Source organism: Calypte anna, chromosome 3, assembly GCF_003957555.1.
Source record: "Calypte anna isolate BGI_N300 chromosome 3, bCalAnn1_v1.p, whole genome shotgun sequence".
NCBI lineage: Eukaryota > Metazoa > Chordata > Aves > Apodiformes > Trochilidae > Calypte > Calypte anna.
In genome coordinates, this window is record NC_044246.1 from 23,031,573 (window position 1) to 23,050,714 (window position 19,142).

A 19,142-nucleotide genomic window follows, 5' to 3' on the forward strand; every position below is an offset into this window, starting at 1 on the left:
AGAAATAAACAAAACAAAACAAAACAAACCACAATAAAACATTTAGGTGGTTTCTCATATGATTAATTGTTCCTATTGCTACTTCATTTACTTCTGATTCCTTCCAGGCTTGGGAGGGAATAATATTCTTACGTGCTAGTCCTGGCCTTATCTTCCATGTTTGTTCAGTCTTGACTAAGACTGAACTCAAGGTAATGGGGTCATGAGCTGGGCATTATTCTGATAGACAAACTCTCCTGTGTGAGGGATCTGCTGAGCTTGGGAACCCGGTTGAAAGGTACAGACAATGTACCACGTGAGAGCAGGAGCATTTCTCTTCTCTCTCTGGGGTTTGCAGACAGACCTGCTGCAGCCTGTGTGGTTCAGGACTCTTGTTACTGCAAAAGCTGCAGTGAGTCAGTGTTTTAGAAACCAAGGCAGTTCGTGGCAACCAAACATGGCCTATTCAAAAGCCTTTGTTTAATTTTTCAGGCTTATATAGTTTAATTTAAATGCATTAACTTGAAAGTAAAGGAACATTCATTGGTTAGGAAATTTAAATTTTTACCTTCACTGCTACATCAGTGGGACTTTCCGTAAGAGCAGCAGCTAAATAATTCCTTTCCTTCTTTCTTTTTAGGGTGGAGAGGTACATGATGGGTCTGAACTGATTGGTCCTGTTGAGCCTCTGTGTGAGTCTCTTACTGACAACCTGTCTGACTGCAGCTCTGAAGGTTTGATCTCTTCATTTGTGTTACGTTACTATGTGGTCTGTTTCAGAGCAGCATGAAGACTGCAAGTGCTGTATTTGTCAGAGCATTGGCTCCCAGTTTCAGTTTGTGTTGTGTCAGAAATACTGGGACTGGGCTATGAACAGGAAGTTTTCTGGGAGTTTTTCTAGTCCATTTTAGAAGTCCTGGGGCTCTACTGCTTTTGGTGTTAGGTAACTGAAACCCTCTGGTTTAAACGTACATAGTTCTGCTGGCTTCTAAAAGGTTGGGCAGCGTGTACTGTTCACTTCTAATCATGGCCCAAGGTATAAAAGTTTGCAGAGACATTTAAAGCCATATTGAGGTTGTTCAGTAGATATGATGACTCTCTGGATTTGTTTAGAGCATGAAAAATAGTTTTAAGATTTGAACTGCCTCATTAGTTTCAGAGTGTTCTTATTCAGCTCTTCATGCGCTGTGTGTGACCACGCATTCAGAGCTTGCTAAAATCCAGAAGGGAGTTGGTATTGTATTTTAAAAGTTTATTTATGTCTTCTGGAGCAAACATATGGGAGTGGTGAATATTAGAGCCTACTGCAGGGTTTGGGGTGGTAAGCAGCTTGTGTTAAGTATCTTACAAAAACTGCCAGCATTTTTTTTTTTCTGATAAGAGCTCCCTATTCTTGTAAGTCTGAGATGTTGTGTGTTAGAGCCAGTGGGCTATATTCAGTTACAAACTACGATCTCTCCCTTAATTGTCTGATGTTTTGTTTGTGCTAATGGAGGGAGTGTCTGTTTTCCTAGGATTTATTTTCCTTAGCACAGTGTAAAATACACATGTGGTTGGTGTGGATAGCACATGGAGAGTAATTTTTGCTTCACTTGCACTAAATTATACCATGTCTGGAAGGTATGGTCAGTCAGCCCAAGTAAATACTGTTCTAGGGCTTCTTGCCTACTTCTGGAGGCTAAGGTAGTTTAACTATCTCTGTGTATAATCTGCCAGCTATCATGCAATCTTTTAGATAGGTTTTTTTTTTTTCCTGATTTATGCTTGGGTGCTTTTGATTTCTAAGAAGTTATTTTCCAACCCTTCAGATTTTTCTATGGAACTGTTTTATACTCCACATAAATCCACGTTATTATACAAACACTTACTAAGATTGTTTGAGAGGTTTTTTTTTTTTCTTCACTGCATGATTTTCTCTGGTCTCTTTCTGGCATAGAAGCACTGCTTGTGTTTTCTAATAGTGCTGTGTTTATTTTTGTTGGAGGTGGTATGACTTGCCACTGGGATCTCTCAATGGCAATGAGTTTCTGCGTATTTATATAATACATTATACACGTGCAGTGAGTTTTGCAGTTTATTTTGCAGTATCTTCTGTGATATTAGTCAACAAATGCCTGCACAGTATTTCATTCTGTGGAGGGAAGGGTGCAGAGCTGTTTAATTACAGAGGGTAGGTAACATAAATACTGGTGACTAGTTTTAAAGGGCACTATTTTTGTGAAATTTAACATTGCATGTTCTGACAATGCACCCCTTTTCCATTGTGCCTTATAAACAAAAAAGTGCTTAATGTGAATGTTTCTATTCTTTATTCAGAAGGGCTTCAGTTTTAGAAGAAAAACACTTCCCTTCATGTGAGTCAAAACATTGAAATGAAAAAATGCTGTAAAGTAGAAAAAGAATTTGATACCCTTCTTTTGAATTGGCTGGAATGCTTTTAGGGAATACTTGCAGGAACTGTGAGCACAGGATTTCCAGATGTCGAGTATAACTTTTGTGGAATTGCATTTGTAAACAACCTATCTGTCTTCCAGCTCATGTTTTCTTATGTTGGAAACCGATTTTTTCTTTGGGGGGGGAGACTAAGGAGAGAAGGAAACATCTGTCTTTAGGGCCTCTAGATGGCAGTGGCAATATTCAAGTCTGAGTCCTCTCCCTGCCTCTCCTCAGGGCATCCTGCCTGCATCTAATTTTTCCCAGTCTGATTATCCTGGGTAACTGTGACTAGTTCACTGTGTTAGTTTTGATGAGCATTCAGAGGCCTCCATGTGGGGCTGCTCCTTCAAGTTGTGCTGAGAAGCAGCAAATCCATTCCCTAACAGGTGCTGGAATCTGCTTATAAAGGTGGGTTATATTTTTCTCACTGTTCTTTTCCGAGTTCATTTTGCAGAAGATTAACCATATTAATGGTGGAAGATGCAAATTGATGATAGAAATGTTTTTGTTCCAAGATAAATATCTTGTAAAAGCAGTTTGGTCATTTGTTTCATAGGAGCCAGTTTTTCAAGAAGCCAGGACCCGTTCCACCCATTTTTGGAAGCTGTTTTTCCTCCTCCTATACCTGGTGAAATTGCACAAGGCAGAGACAAACTGGTGTTCAGTTTCAGCATTATTAAACTCACCTAATATTCCTGACAGACTGTCACTGTCTTCCTCTCAGGGTACATGGGATTATATTCAAATGTCCAACTTCCTCTCCAAGACTTTTTCTATACCAATTGCCAAATTCGTTTAGAGAAATTCAACAGGAAGCTCATCTATCCCCTCTCATTCCCCCTTCCTCTCCCCTCCTCCTTCTCTTTTACCATGTTTATATTATCTTCCCAAAAATATGTAGTTCAGGCTCTTTGTACCCCTTGGGCTGATTTGAAGCCCTGTGACTGTGGTTGTTTGGTGCCAGACCTGGGCTCTAAACCTGACCCTGAGCAAAGTTTATTAGCTTAGGCTCTGTGCCATGCTAGTTGTGCTCATATAGCTTCTGGTCAAGTTGGCTGCAAGAGAGGAGCAAATGTGGTTTTGTTTGGACTGTAGGGAGGGAAACTTGGGTCTATTTGAGATTAGCTGTGTGGATGTGCTCCAATTGATTTAGTCTGGGTGGCCAGCACACCCTCCCACAAAACCCCATGTTCTCCATTACTTCTGTCTGTACCCTTTGTCCATCAGTCAGCTCTGTGTCCACCTATACATTCCCTAGCTTGTAATTTTTTACTGAAAAAACTTGAGTCTTCTAAATGTAATCTCATGAATTTTCAGCCCTCTGCACCCAGATTTGACATTGCTGTCCTTAAATTGGGCAGGCACACAGCCCATTATTGATACGCTAATTAACGAATCTCCCTTCAACTCCTTGGTTATGAGGTTGTCTTCTTCCTTGCAGAACTTGGGGCTACACAGGCAGTTTTCTTCTCCACATGGACACTCTGTTTAATGTCCCTCTCCTGAAAAGATCAGGAGTATTGTATTTTGTCCACCCTGTCCTTTTCTCTCCGGTAGTCCCTTGTCACTAAGTATCACTGTGCTTGCTTTTCAAAGAATGGCTGATAATCTCTTCTCTTTCATGTTTTTTTTGTCTCATGTTAAAGGAACTGCTGGTCTTTAGAAAAATGATATTGCTACAGTGCTTTCTTGGTCCTCTTCCATAAATTGTAAACTTTCCCCACTAACTCAAGAGTTACAAAATTATAAAAAAAAGCTCGTTAGTTGTCTTTGAGTCAACACCTTGCTACTGCCACATACTTTTCAGAGATAAATCATAACACTTTAACTCATAATGTGTATAATTTTTTGTCTGTTGATTATACAGAAGAAAACAGACATCAGGTTTTAGCTCAGAGTTTCCTTTCTCCCTGTGTACAAACAGCTAAATGTCCTGACCTTGTTGCCTGTTTCATTTCCTCAGTGGGTACACATGCCAAAGGTGATAAAACAAACTGCTTCTTGATATTCAGGTGGTACTGCCAAATGCGTGGCTCTCTCCATATGTCTCATGCAGGAATGACTTCTGGAATGACATTTTTGAGACTGAAAGCTGGTTTTTTTTGGTTTTTTTTTTTTTTTAAATTGGTGAAAGGTCCCAGCTTTGAAGGCTCTTCTCTTTTAAGTCGCCTTAGATTTAAATCAGCCGGTCATTGAGACACAGGTTTAAAGTGGTGCTGCTATTAAAATTAGATGAGTTGGATTGCTTGGGTTTGAACTAGCCTTTCCAAAGCAAACACTTGTGTTGTGTTTTTCAACCTTGGAGCCAACAAGAAATGGCAAATCTAGTACCACTGTCACAATTTGAAGGGTGTGCTACCAATTGGGTATCTCTGATAGCTGGTGAAGTACCAGTTTCATATTATGTACCTGTAGTATGGTCATGCCCTTTCATTTTGATGGCAAGGGAACATTTACTCCTGTACAAAAGAATGTCAGAAACATTTTTGTTATTTTTGTCCTTTTCAGTTCGAAAAGACTTAAGTGGGCTTGATGATGTGACACTTACGAGCCAATCAGAATGTGGAGGTGAGATCCAGAAGTTGTTTTCATTACATTTGTGGATTTTAAATTACTAGAAAGTCGTAATTATGAGTGAATGCTTTTCATGGATGATAGTTCTTAAAGATATTTTACACATTTATTCTGTGACATTGATTTCCAAATAATCCTGCTAAGTTACTGTGGTGTGGTTACTGAAGGGGAGCTTGCAGTAAATATATATACTTTTGGCTTATGGGAAATGTAAAATAAAATGTGTTTGCTCAAATTTCAGTGAAAGCAGTGTGAGCTAATTAATTTTACCACATGTTAGCAATGAAAGAAAGCTATACACGGCAGGTATGAGTTAGAGTGCTGCACAATGCTGTGTTAATTCATACTTCTAATTTGCTGTATTGGGATGCATCATCATTCTGATTTAAAAGAGTATGTTGGGATTTCTTGCAACAGTAATTTAACTCCTGCTGATTGAGTTTTCTGATGGCACTCACACAGAAAGAGCTAGTTTTGTTTGTTTGTTGAGTAGGCTTTGGAAGTTTAAGTTGGGTGTTTAGTTGGGTGTGATTCCCAGTATTACAATGAACACTGGTGGCTCTGCAGAGTTTGTAGCTAATTGAAAAGAAAAAATCATATTTCTATAGGTACTGAAAAGAATATTAAAGACAGATTTATGTGTGGGGAATTTCTACACATAAATTATCAGAAAGCTGCCTGAGAAGGATAGGATAAAGATAGAGGATAAAGAATTTTGGAGGTTCTTAAGGTATATGAGAAATCTAGAGTAACAAATGTTTTTCTGTTTTCAGGCCTCTCCAGTGACAGTGACCTGATCTCTCTGACAATCGATGTAGACTCTCTTGCTGAGTTAGATGATGGAATGGCATCCAACCAAAGTTCTCCCAGTAGAGCTGCTGGCCTTTGCCTTACTTCTGAACCCCCAGTACAAAGCACACTGGCACCTGAGCAGGAGTGGGCCAAACCTGATGGAGAGAGGGAAAGCTATAGTTTGTTTACTGGAAGCCTAAAACCCAAGCCTGGCAAACAAGATTATTTGGAGAAAGCAGGCGAGTTGATAAAACTGGCCTTGAAGAAGGAGGAGGAGGAAGATTATGAAGCTGCCTTCAGTTTTTATAGAAAGGGGGTTGATCTGCTTCTGGAAGGTGTTCAAGGTATGGATCTTCCCATTCTGTTCGCTGTACCTTTGGTTATGTTTATTTCTTTATGGTGTTTTCTTTGTTAACATCAGCTTCTTGTGTTGCAAAGACATGATATGGAATGCAGAATCATGTGTGCCTTGCTTTCATGTGCTTGATAGCTTCTGTGCATATGACAGAGAGAGAAATCTTCCTCTGTAGGGCTAACTGATAATTTAGGGTCTCATCTTCCAAGTGCCAAATATCTCCTCTTTTAAAATTGTGGCACAACCTTTGGCTTGCAGGTAAGTAGCAAGGTGCTCCACTTTTGCTCTTTCCTTTTTTATTACCTAGACATTAATTAATATGTGACACTTGCAGCACTGTTGAAACATTATTTAATTTACATCATTTAGTGAGGATTAATTATCCCCATTTTACGCATGGGGAGAAGCAGAGTCAGGTTAACTTCCCAATCACAACAGGATTAGAACTATTCTTGGCTCACAGCCTCTTCATTCTTCCACCTAGCTGTTCTCAGTCTTCCACTAAACTGTTCTCCTAGATAAAGGATGCATACAAACTTACATGCCTGCACTGCTAGAGGGGAGCAGGATTTTTTTTTTTTTAAAGACTTCAATGTACTAGTCTTTAAGTGTGCAAAAGCTGCTGTTAACTGACCATATGCAATGAGATGCAAATTTCTGCAGCATCTCCTTGCACCTTGTCAGTCAGGGAACAATTTTTTCCTGCTCTATCTCTAGCTCTTGAGAATCTAGAGTGATAACCTCATATATTTGCATTTTATCCAACAATGGCTTAAAACTATAAAGCACAGGAAAAGATTTGTTCTTTCCTGGAATGAATTCAGTGTCTGTGTATTGTGCTTCTGTCCCACACAGATCAAATGAGTAAGATTAGAATTGTGGCTTTGTTTGATGGTATACAGCACAGATGTATTATTCTGCTCCAGATCTGAACTTAAATGCTAATGTACTGAAGCACACACAAGCAGAAATCTTTGCTGCATCTCAGCATGATGCACAGCAGCAGTCCAGACCCTCTGAACAGTTCTAGGAATGGAAGTTACCTGCTGAGCTGCTTCAACGGGACCTGGCAAAAAATAATGGATAGGTTACTGATGATAACTAGAGGTGTGGGCCAAGATATGTGCAAAGCCTTTGCTTAAAATGTCTTACACTTTTCGGCAAAAGTAAATCCAGCTCTTCCTTTTCAAGTCACAGTGATGTCAGTAGGGTTGCTGCTTTGCTGCTTGTTGTGACTTTTCAATAGCATCCTATCTCTCCTTGCCTGTGTTGTCAAAATGCTTTTCATTCTTGATGTTGAATGTGCTGGAAATCCTTCTGTTGGAGAACCCAGCTATTCTTTCTTTACTAATAGAATTCTTTGTAGACCTGTGTGCCATTCAGTTATGGTCTTCTGAAGAATATCCTCTTTCGTCTTAACCACTTCTGTCTTCTTGTTGTGTTGCAGGGCTGCCATGATGCAGTTTTAAACTGACAGCTCAAGTTTCAACTTCAAAAAGCTTTATTTGTTAAGCAGTTTCAAACTCTTAGGACATGAACACAAGTCAGGCTATTGCACATCACTTGAGCTGTGGTAACTATGCGTGTATACTTGACTTAGGGTAGTGGTTAAACATTGTGGCTTGTGGTTATACGATTACCTTAAAGTTGTGAAAGGCTTTTCTTGCATCTGTTGTAGGTGACTTGCTCAATTGATGCGTGCTAACTTGTTAAACTAGAATGAGTCGAGTTTTTTGCTTACATTTGCTAGGATTTCCTCCAAGGACTTTTCCTTTGTTGCTGTTGATTAGCTATTCACCCAACTATCTCAGATGGCTGCTAATCCTCTTTTCTCACCCACTCATACTGGTGCTTTTTAAGCTAGGAAAAATTCAAGTCTTAGGGAAGTGTGATGTTCTGCCTTGCTTCCCTGATGCTACTCAGATGGTACAGTGGGGATTATTAATAAATATATTGTGGTGGTACCTCTGTGTGTATTTGTGTGTGGGTGGAGGTGTTGCTGATAAATGAGGAGATGTGGAACTGCAACTTCTGTGCAGTCCCTGGCATTGCATTGATAGAGGGTAGCATGAGACAGAGAATAATGGGAATGAGCTGCTTTTTAACTGCCATTTTATTCCTTGGGAACATAAATGTACTCAGGATACTTCCTAGTAGTCAGCTCTGCTTTCTTCTTTTTCTGTGTTACCCTTCATGCTGTGAAGGTGGAATGCAAATGAATGGTCGTTGTCTGCTGGGCATTACACTAGATTTGGGTAGATCCAGTTCATTTTGTGTCCTGTTCTCTTTGGAGCTTCTGTAAGCTGGCAGGGAGGCACTGAAGCCTTCTTAATAAAGACAGGGCTTATTTAAATGCCTTCCTAAAAATACATGCCTTCTCAGGATTACTGGGGACAGAAAAAAAACCAAACTAACAAATAAACCAAGAAACCCCATGAATTTGTATTGAAGTTTTAAATCTAACTACTTAGTGAAGGTGGTATGTTTAGCACTGATAAATGAATATTAACTGTATGTTGCAATTAAAACCCCAAAACCTTAACTTAATCACTTCAGCTATTTAAACACCCCTGTGAATACATTTCACATGGATAGTAATGTGCTCCTTTCAAAGCTAAGAGTGGTGCAGTTTTTACCCAACACCTCTGGTTTTCTGCCACTGATTACTTTCAGCCTATTTTTGTGTAAATAAACCTTTGTAATTCCGAAAGTGAAACGCTGTTAGTGTATACACTTAGACACGTATGAAGTGACATTGCCTTTCAGCGTACAGCCATTGCAGAATGTGTGGCCTCTGTAGAATGGCATGGAAATGGCTTTTGCATGTGAAACGGTAATACGTATTTTTGCCACGTGGTGGCGCCAAGAAAATAGAAATTGACTGAAAAATAAGTAATGTAGCCAGTGTACCGGGGAAAAAAGAAGCATTATCCATTCCCTGTGTTTGAAACTTCTCTCAGAAATGAAATGCCTCTGTAGGTTGGTGAGATGTATCTGAAAAATAAGGTTGTATCTGTTGCCAGCTGCTCCTTTAGGTTTGGTGCAAGATCTACTTACTTCTTAAGGCTGCCTTATCAAAATTGCATATGAGTAAGTTTATTACTGTGAGTTTATACTTGTGTTGTTTAGTTTGAAGTAATGGGCTTCCATAAAGGCATTCAGAGCACACGTGAATCTGATACGTTCATGCCAGTTTTCTGGCTCCCTGAGCTGGTGGCACTATAGAGGAGGCAGGTGTTGCATATCCTTACACCAAAGAAAATGTACATTTTGACTTTGTTTTCAGCTATGTGTGCATGTTTTCAGCAGTACAGTAGTGTTAATTATATTTTGCAAGGTGCATATGTTTCTTCTTCTGCTAGTATCTTACAGATTTTTAGTACTAAAACTTTTAATGTCCTATTTATAGCCCAGCCAAAAGGCCTAATGCACGTGTCACTTGGGGAATGAATGCTGTTTGCTCTCTGAGAGGCTGGTGTATGCTTTGGACTCTGGGTTTCTGCTCTTTATACATCTTGGGTGTATTTCTACTCTGTACATACATATAATATTAAAAATGTTTGTTAAGAAGGAGAACAAATTCTTGGACTAGAGCCCTTGGACTGACACTAAACTACCTGTACCTCTTGTGCCTCCCTGTTTCATTTATACCAGAGCTCCCTCACATGCAGTGAAAGGGAATAGCTGCCATCATGTCCTTTTCCTCTGAATATGCAGTGATTCTGCTGTCCCTCTTGTGTTTTTTGTGCATTGCAGTGTGTAGAATTTTGGAGATCTTGGATATCTTGGGAGGCAGGTCTGTAAGGGTTGTGTAGGATAGTTAAACAATTTTCCAGGAGTTAAGACCTAGAATTTAGATCTTCTGCCTTTTAAAGCATATTAAGTATGCTAACTGACAGAAACTTTGGCTCACAATTATTGCTGTTCCTTTGTTTTCTTAGCATGTCAGAGCACTTTGAGGTCAATACATTGCTTCAGGGCTAGTGATGGAAAAAATGGACTAATCAATAGCAAGCCACCAACTTCTAGGCTGGAAGTTAACAGTGTTTTGTGCAAAGTAGTCCTTTCCCTGGCTCTGGTATAGGGCATAGTTAATCTTAGAAACAAGTAGACCAAGTGGCTGAAATTATGGAAAAAGGTTTTTTTTAATAAATTAGGGATTGCTGTTTGTATAAATTGCTCCTCTTTTTCCAACTCTGACCTTTATCAAGCTATATCCATTATGGATCTGGACAAGCCTGAGCTGTGCTGATAAACAGAGTTAACACTATTGCTTACTGCTGGGTTTCAGTAACTTCAAGCACATGAGGAAGCAAGAATACTTCAGAGTATGGTCAGTCTGATCTGTGTAGAAACGTGCAAGATCTGTTCCATGTAGTTTAGAGAGCAAACGTTCACAGCTGGTCTGTTACACACAAGGCTCCATGTTACACATTAACATTCAAAAGGAGATGATCCTTTTACTTTGTCAAAGATTTGAGGTGTTTGTTTTTGTGTGTGTAGCAGCTGTGGCTGAGAACAATGAATATTTAGGTGGCTGGTTCAGCTAAACAGCATAGACCTTGTTGCATGAAGTATGTGATGCCTCTTAAGTCACAGCAGCCACAAGCTGCTTTGCAGTTATCTTTTTTCTGTTAGGCATCTACAACTTGTAGATAAGCTGCTGGTGTTTTTAAAAGCAGACCACGAATGTCAGTTTTGCACTGCTCTGTACTATTTTAATTTTTATTAAGTAAACAGAGCTGGAACAAAAATTATACAAATTACTGGAACCTTGCTAAAATGACTTTGACTTTTAGCCCAGAAATGCATGTACAATGAAATGCTGGGAATATTTTGGACAACTAGATGATATTTTTTGATATACTGAAAACAAACCAACTTGTGTCTAATTACTGGGATTATGGTGGGCTATGATTTGAACTTGTGATGGAGCCAGGGATGCAAACAGGAGCATGCTTGACAGAGTGCCAAGATGACAGTACTTCATGAAAAGGGGAACAGCCGTGGCTGTTCCATGAGTGTGTCTCTGGTTTCCAGAGTGAAAAGCACCTTTGCTTGTTTGTTGAATGGCACTTCTGAAGACAACTTCTATTATAGTGTGGTAGCTATTTTAAATTCCTTTCACTTGGTAAGTCCTCAGAGTAGTGTTTCTCATCGAGAGTAGCAATCTCTGAGGCAGTTTCTGAGCCTGATTGGAGCAATGTGTTTGAAGAAACAACAAACCTATCTTCTGAGAAGATGCGCTGGGGAGTGAGCTGACATCTGTGGAGAAACAGTAAGAGCTTTGCTGGACCCTACAGGGAAAAATCTAATGGCAGAGTGACTGGTGGAACTGTAATTCTCCCCCACCTGATCTCAGACCTCTGTACTCCTGTTCTGTATTATCACTCATCTTATTTGCTGTATTAGGTTTATGGTCCACTGAGGCTGGAACCAGTGAAGAAAAAATTTCCTGCCCTACTTCCTTCCAAAGGAGCTGAAAAATATCTCTCTTTCCTGCTATTGGTCTCTGAGGATGCTGTAGGGACCATTTCAAAGCAACCATACAAAGTTCTCCCTCCGACTCCTTCACTCAACCTTGAAACTCCAGCTGCTCTTTTCAGAAGTTTAGATGTTTGTGAGAGGACCTGTCTGTTGACAAGCAGCTAGATTAAGAAAGGACATTAGAAATACTGGGGTTTACTAAAAAATATAATCTGATTTGACTGCTGCCAGTGATGCTGAAACTCATACTAACATGAGCTATGAGCTGTTCATAACTGAGAGGTGTTACCTTCCAAACCCACTTCAGACCATTCAGAGCAGATTCATGCTATAGGATCCATCCCTGTGTAGTAGATGATGGATCTTACTGATTCTGTATCCTGTAGCAGGCCTATGATTAAGCAGCAGTGGTGTAAATATCTAGGTAAACACCTCTCTAGAAAAAAAAATGTCAGCATATGAATTTAAAGTTACATAGAAGAATGGGTTGAGTGAAATGTGTTTGAGTAATCAGGAAAGCAGGATGCAGTAACACCCTGAGTGAAGCTATTCCATATGCAAAAGTATTTGGTTTAGGTACTTCATCATGGCAAAGTGGTAGAACATAGTATGTGCCAGTGAAATATGGTAAAGCTGGTTAATGTATTAAGTACAGCCAGATTCAGATGTGTAAAGGAATAATCAAGACAAAGTTCTACTTAAACTGTGAGATTTCTCTGCACCAAGAGGCTGATAAAGGTCTGGGCTTCAGCACCTGCTGCACATCTTAGAGCCTTACAATACATTTAAAGGTGAATTGTATCAACACTTGTAAAACAATATGTAGGGTATGATGCAGATGACTCTCAGTGCAGTTGCTTAGCATGTGGCTGTTCAAAGCATGAATAAATATATGATGAGGTGAGCCTTAAAGAGCCTGTTCTTTCCTCTGTCTTCTGGAGGACACAGCTATCTAGCTGCATTGTCTTGGTGTTGACCTGACCTTTCCAAGATTTCTGAAGCTGTCCTCGTAGCAGCTTCTTGCCAGGTTGCTGCTTGTGCCCAGCTTCTTTGACAGACATCTCACCTGCCTGCACAGCCTTTTATCTCAGCTGTTGTTAGCCAGCACTTAGCTGCAGCTAACTGCATTAGTCTTCTTTTTGACTGCTGCTGTGTAGGGTTTCTGCCTCCCATTAGGAGACCTAGTAGGGTTGCCACACTTCTTCCAGCATAAAGTGTAGACAGAACAGTCTGATGTAGGTTACAGTGCTGCTTCTGTCTTTAGGTGTAAAAATTGAAGTCCCTGGCTGCAGAATCAAATGTCTTGGGCAGTGTAGGTGAACTGGAGCAAATTACTAGCTGAAATAGAAAAAATGCATAGATATGTTTAAAGGCATGATGTTGCATGATGGTCAGTGCTCTGACTTCCTCCCAACTTCTTGCATATAAAGCTTCTCTATTTTCACATGCTCTCTTTTTATTTTCCTGTCCCCTTTCCCTCTTTTTCCAGTATCTTAGGAAAGCCTCTCTAGCTCTAGAGATGTATAGAATGACTTGTATAGGGTTGATCTCTACAGAGCCTGCCTCTGGATCTTATGTCTTGGAAATTTTAGTAACTGCTCATGTAAAGATACCATTTTCCCACAGTACTATATAAAAGTACATTTGAGATATATTTAATACAAAGATATGAGTACTATTAGACTGTTATGACTGATGAATCTCATAGTTGTTTTTCCATCTATCTTGTTTCCTTTTTACTTTGTTTCTGTAATACTTCATACTAAGAACTGCATTAACTTGTTCTTACTGGAAGGGGTAGGGCACACACAAGGCATACACCTGTCTGTGTGCCTGGCTTTCCTCTGCTCTGAAACAAGGAGTGTTTGTGATTTCTAATTGTAATTTGGACTCATGCTTTTAATTAGGAAGGAAGAGTGCAGAGAACTTGGGAAACCATTTCCTATCTTCTGTGGTGGTGGTCTGTGTAACTTGTTTTTTTTCTCTGTCAGAGTGCTCTCCTCCTGTTCCTGTAGAGCTTGTGTTGGAGAACCTCCTGCTGTTGTCACCTGTCCTTCTTCTTGTCTGTCTGTCTTGCAAGATTCACTTGCAGTGAAATACCTTGCAGTTGAAGACTCCAACTTTTGGCAGATGGATAGGAAGTCAAGCTTTTCCTTGAACCATTGCTTTTAGTTTCTTCCAGGTAGTCACAAATGCACATGAAAACCCACCACCTTGTAGATTTAATGTAAGACATTCTGTATAAACAGATGTTTCTTGATTATTGTTTGTGGAAGGTTAAGTTTCTTAACATTTTGTGTGTTACTGACTCCTGCTTTCCTGGTTACTCAAACACATTCTACCCACCCCATTTTTCTATGTAATCTTAACTTTGACACATATACCAGCTTTTTATTTCCAGAGAAGTGTTTACCTAGACGTTTATGCCACTAGTGTGTTACCTTACATTTGCTACAGGATGCAGAATTTATAACTTTACAGGAAGTGAAGATCTGTGAGTGTCTTGAACAACCTGCAGTGAAGGTGATGTCTCAAATACAGACACAGTAGTTGTGAGCACACTGGAAAGTTGCAAGAAAAATTCTTATATGTTCATCAATGTCACAAATTTGCGCTCCAACATGAGAGGTTTAAGTGTGTTTTCTTCTTGGTTGCTAGAGTACATTACTGTACTAAATCTTCAAATATTAAGAAAGAGTAGCTCTGACAAATGTGGGGCACTTTGATAAATTTTGACTTTCTCAAAATGCTTAAAAAAACACAAACAACAAAATGGAGGAAAAAAGATCACTTCGTTTTACCGCAATAGGCTTAACCTTGGTCTTGTTTTTTTAATATTTATAGTCCTTATTCAGCTGCAGAATTTGGCCACCACCCCAAAGGAACTCATCATTAATATAATACATATCATACTAAAGACCATGAGCTAGTGGGCTTATTTCACAATTCCAAACTACCACCTGCTGCTAAAATCTGTAGCATCTTTTCTTGATGCTGAGGTGTCTGTCTACCTCAGCACCTGCCACATTTCACTTAAGTAATTGTTTGAAAATGAAAGGTTACCCACTCTCCTGTGGAAGTCGGTGGAGACTCATGCCAAAATCAGCAGCCCTTCCCCTTCCTGAAATAAATTTTGGGGTTATAAAACTGTGTCCAAAGTGGTCACAAACCTGTGCTGGATTATGAGTTGCATTGTCACTTACGGTGTGCCTGAGCTTTTGTTTGGCTAATATGGACAAAGGAGTCTGCTTCACATGATGTAAGAAGTGTTTGCCCTAAGAAGAACAGAGGTCCTCTTGAACCAATTAGGCAAAAATAACAGCTGGGCTACCCACTAATAAGGAAGGTGCTGCTAAACCTCTTTTCATTGTGAGAAGAAATAAATCTTTTAAGGCTTACTCCCTTGCATTTTTATAGAGAGCAATTCTTTGAAAAATTCAGCAATCCAGCTGGGTGATATGTGCAGGAAGACTGTGAAGAAGATAAAGAAACTTTTAAAAATAAAAAATGGTATTATAGCTGTTAGATTTGGCAATTATAAATGTTTCATTGAAGATTTCAGTATTTAGAGAAAGTTTTACTGTTTAAATCGTTAAGAACGTGGAGTTTGGGGTTAGCACAACAGGCAGTCTCCCGCGAGTTCCTTGTAGCCTGTTCTGCAAGAGGACATTCCTTCCTGGAGCAAATCTCTTCTGATGTCTTCTTAAATAAAGGCAGCCCACATATATTTTTAGTAACTCTGAGAGAAAGGCAGGAAGATTTGGAATATGGAGGTTATAGAGGGCTGTGACAAGTAATACGCCAACTTTTTAGCCTTACTTCTTTGGAAATATCCACATCCTGGTCAAGCAGCTTGTTAGGTAGGGAGTGCACTGATGATCTTTTGACAAATTTTTCTGACAGAAAATCTGTAATACCCAGTTGGGGATGATTTGGAAGTGGTCAGACACAAAGGAAGGGAGGAAGGAATATCTAGAATTCTGGGTGGGTGCTATAGCCTGTGGTTTACTGTATATGGGATATTGTGTTTTTTAGCGACAAATGATGACCATAGCTGTCTTTGTTACCATTCAGTAAGATACACATCTTCCACATTACTTCATCCTAAATCTATGGAGGAGAATAGTTAATGACCAGAGCAAGTTTGAGACCACTTCTCAAACATCTGAGACATATTCTGTTAGTACCCCATATCTTTTGGGGGAAAGGACTGATTTTTTTTCATGGTCTTTAGCACTCAGATTTTTGTTTGTTTGCTTGCTTGTTTGGTATGATCTTTTCAATAGCTTTTTCCTAGTAATACCTGAGAATTAATAATTTTCTTATGCAATAGAATTATAGATAATTCGATGTCTGAGTAAACAGTTCATTGAGCTGGACACTTCACACTTGAACATTGAGTTGGCTCATCTTTTAAAGGTATGTGCTCTTCTGAGGCACCATGAGGTGTGAGTCAAAGACTCTTTTGAGTAGAAGGCAAACAAAAATATTGCTATTTTCCCAGATGCTTATCCTGTGTATATATTCTGTGGAAATGCTGCTTCTCTGTATTTTTAATTCAAGACAATGGACTATGGGAATACAAGCAGACAAGTCACAAAGATTGTGCACAATTATTCTTATATTTGTGGTTTTCTTCTGTAAGACCCTCAAGATAATTTGAATATTGTTACGAATGTCTGCTTTTGTAAATATATAGTAGTTGATAGATCCTTAGAAATAAAAATTAAAGAACAAATTTTAAATCATTGGCTGTTGTCCTAATGTCCTGGCTACAGTTACTTTGGTCAGTGGGTGGCCTGGTCAGCCTTTCCAAAGCCAATTTTCATTTTAAGATTTTTTAATTTCTTTGAAATAGGCAAATCCTTTGGAAAATGATGGAGCAGTCTGCTTGTGCTTGTATAGATGAAGGCTTCTGTGTGCAACAAAGTAGCTGTAGAGTTTTTATATTCTGTTTTCAGTAATAGTAAACAGAGCATCTAAAATAACCACTTGCACATTGCAACAAACACATCATCATTTGCTTAAAAAGAGTTATAATTACAGTTGACGAAGCATGGACACCATAAAAAATGCATTAGTTTGGCTTGACACATTAATTACCTGTTTTTGCAGATGTTTTTATATATTGTTGTGTGAACAGTTTACAAAATAATTACAGGAAAGTCATATGGAAAATAAACTAAGTGGGTGGTTTCTCCCCTTAATATTTTCATTCATGTGAATCTGTGTGAGGCACAGCTGCTCTGCAGCAAATGCAGAGGGAGAGAGATGGGGAATCTTGAGGGGTTTTTATTCTAAGGTCTCTATGATCAGCCTTGCTACACTTTTATATCTTCCTTTAGCAGTGTAGTTTTAAAACACGTAAAATGACATTGCTGATTTAATCCCAGTGATCAGGAGGGGGAGAAGCTTTGATCCTGATCAGATGAAACGTAAATCTTCTATTATCTAGGAAAATAAATGAAGAATCAATATTATTTTAAGCAGGATCATCTTTTATGAGCAGTTGTAAAGATTCATCAAAGGCTTTGACACAGTTTAAACATTTCCTGTTTGCTGCCATTTAAAGAAAAATTCCTTTCAAGTTTAAATTGTAATTAAAGAGAGATACCTCTTTAGATTGTTGTGGGCTAAGCACAGAATGAAAATATGATCTCACTATGTTCATTCTGAGTTTAAATCAAAAGATCTTAAGTAGGAATAAATTAGTGGATTATTTTAAGTGTACACATTTTATGTAACTAAAAACACTATCCCATAACAAAATGCATTATTGCCTTGAAAACAATGCATAAAGCTCTGCATCACAACCTTAGCATCTGTCAGATATAAGGATTTGTTCTATTACTGTGCTTTAGTGATTTATTAGATTGTAAGTGAAGAGTTTTGTGTCCTGAAATTTGGCACAAGTGCTAAAGATTTTTAGTTTAATGGGGTACTTTTATTTTTTTATTTATTTTTTAGTAATGTCTTGTTTTGCGAGATGTTGGCTATTTAAATGAGAATTTCTGTTGGAATATAGCTTTTCCATTTTTTAAAATAAAGAATTATATATACTATAAAATATATATATTTTATATATATCTCATAATATAAAGAATAAACAACCAAAATATTACTTTCATACATCCAGTTCTCAAACATCCACCTGTGTACGGTAGTAAGAGACTGAGCTGCTGAAGGACCTTATTCACAAATAAGATGCAAGAAATTGTTGAGTTTTTCTCTGAATCCACATCATCTTTTGTGGCTGAAGATTTTAATGAGTGAACAGTTTGCAAATATTATTTAACAAATTCCTCAGGAAGGAAAGGTAGAAGGAAAACTGAAATTAATGTCTTGTGAAAGTAGGGAGAACAAAGACAGCTCTAAGGGGACATCCCAGCTTGTTTGTGTTAATTACTGTAAAATTACTGAAGCATTGAAAAAAAGGCAATAAACATCCCAACTAAATACACATAACTAACAATTAAGCAGTAAGGCTGACTTTTATGATAGCCTTAGACTCTAACCTAGCAGTTTTCTACCAGTACCAGTCTGCTTGAACAAAGTGGTGGCTGCAAAGTTTATTGTTGCTGTGCAGATGAATTATTTTCCCTGAGCAACTTCCACTTTGTGAGTCTAAGAGAATGTAAGTGATCACCAGTGGATCAGCACAAGAAGTTTTATGGTGCCACGAGATTAGACTTAGAGATGAAAGCAAGAGCATTAGTCATGTTTCAAGAAATTGCAACACACATTTATAAAAACCTGTATGTCTATACTTTCCTGATAAAGCCAAATTGAAGTTCAAACAATTGAGTGTTGTTATTTTTTTTTTTTTTAATTCTAGATGGGAATAGTCTGGCAGTCTCCTCTAGGGAAATTTCCCCACATTTATCCTACTGAGTGTAGGCTGGTATTGGATGTGCTGGACCTGGTACAAAATCCCCTCTAACTTTAGAATGAGAGAAATTACCAAGAAATTGTTACATATCCATAATAAATTGACAGTCCATTGAAATACAATGAATTTCTGACTGTCCAGCTTTTCCCCAAACCAAGTGTATTCCGAGGTGTTTGCAGAGCGGGGCTGTGTGTCTCTGTCCAAGGAGCTGACAGTCCCTTTTCCCTCGAGGAGGTGGATAATAAGATTTAAGACAGATCATTATAGCAGAGCTTGAAGGGGATCTGAAGTCTCTTCCACTTATTCTTGATGGAGTCTGTGAGATGGTCCTGTGTGTTTAGGTAGTTTGTTGTCATGATATGAAATGGAGGGGGATACTTTATTTTAATAGAGTCAAAATAACCATGGCAACATAAAATGGGAAAGAGTCTCTGCCTTCTTCACTCTCTGAGACTAAGGATTGTTCAAAGCAAGAGCAATCATAGAATCATAGAATGATTTGGGTTGGAAGGCACCTTAAATATCATCTGGTTCCAACCTCCCTGGACAGGCAGGGACACCTCTCAGCAGACCAGGTTGCTCAAAGCCCCATCCAACCTGACCTTGAACCCTTCCAGAAAGGGGGCAATT

General features: G+C 38.8%; 1 protein-coding gene across 7 annotated transcripts in view; it reads left to right on the forward strand.

Moving 5' to 3' along the window:
• RPS6KC1 (ribosomal protein S6 kinase C1) overlaps nucleotides 1-19,142 on the forward strand; it is an 87,741-nt gene that overhangs the window by 17,565 nt on the left and 51,034 nt on the right. For all 7 annotated transcript variants that reach the window (XM_030447067.1, XM_030447061.1, XM_030447065.1 and 4 more), the window contains 3 exons: nucleotides 620-713; nucleotides 4,924-4,983; nucleotides 5,763-6,125. In XM_030447067.1, coding sequence (XP_030302927.1) covers nucleotides 5,834-6,125 — 292 coding nt within the window. In that variant the 5' untranslated portion in view covers nucleotides 620-713; nucleotides 4,924-4,983; nucleotides 5,763-5,833. The remainder of the gene's footprint in view (nucleotides 1-619; nucleotides 714-4,923; nucleotides 4,984-5,762; nucleotides 6,126-19,142) is intronic.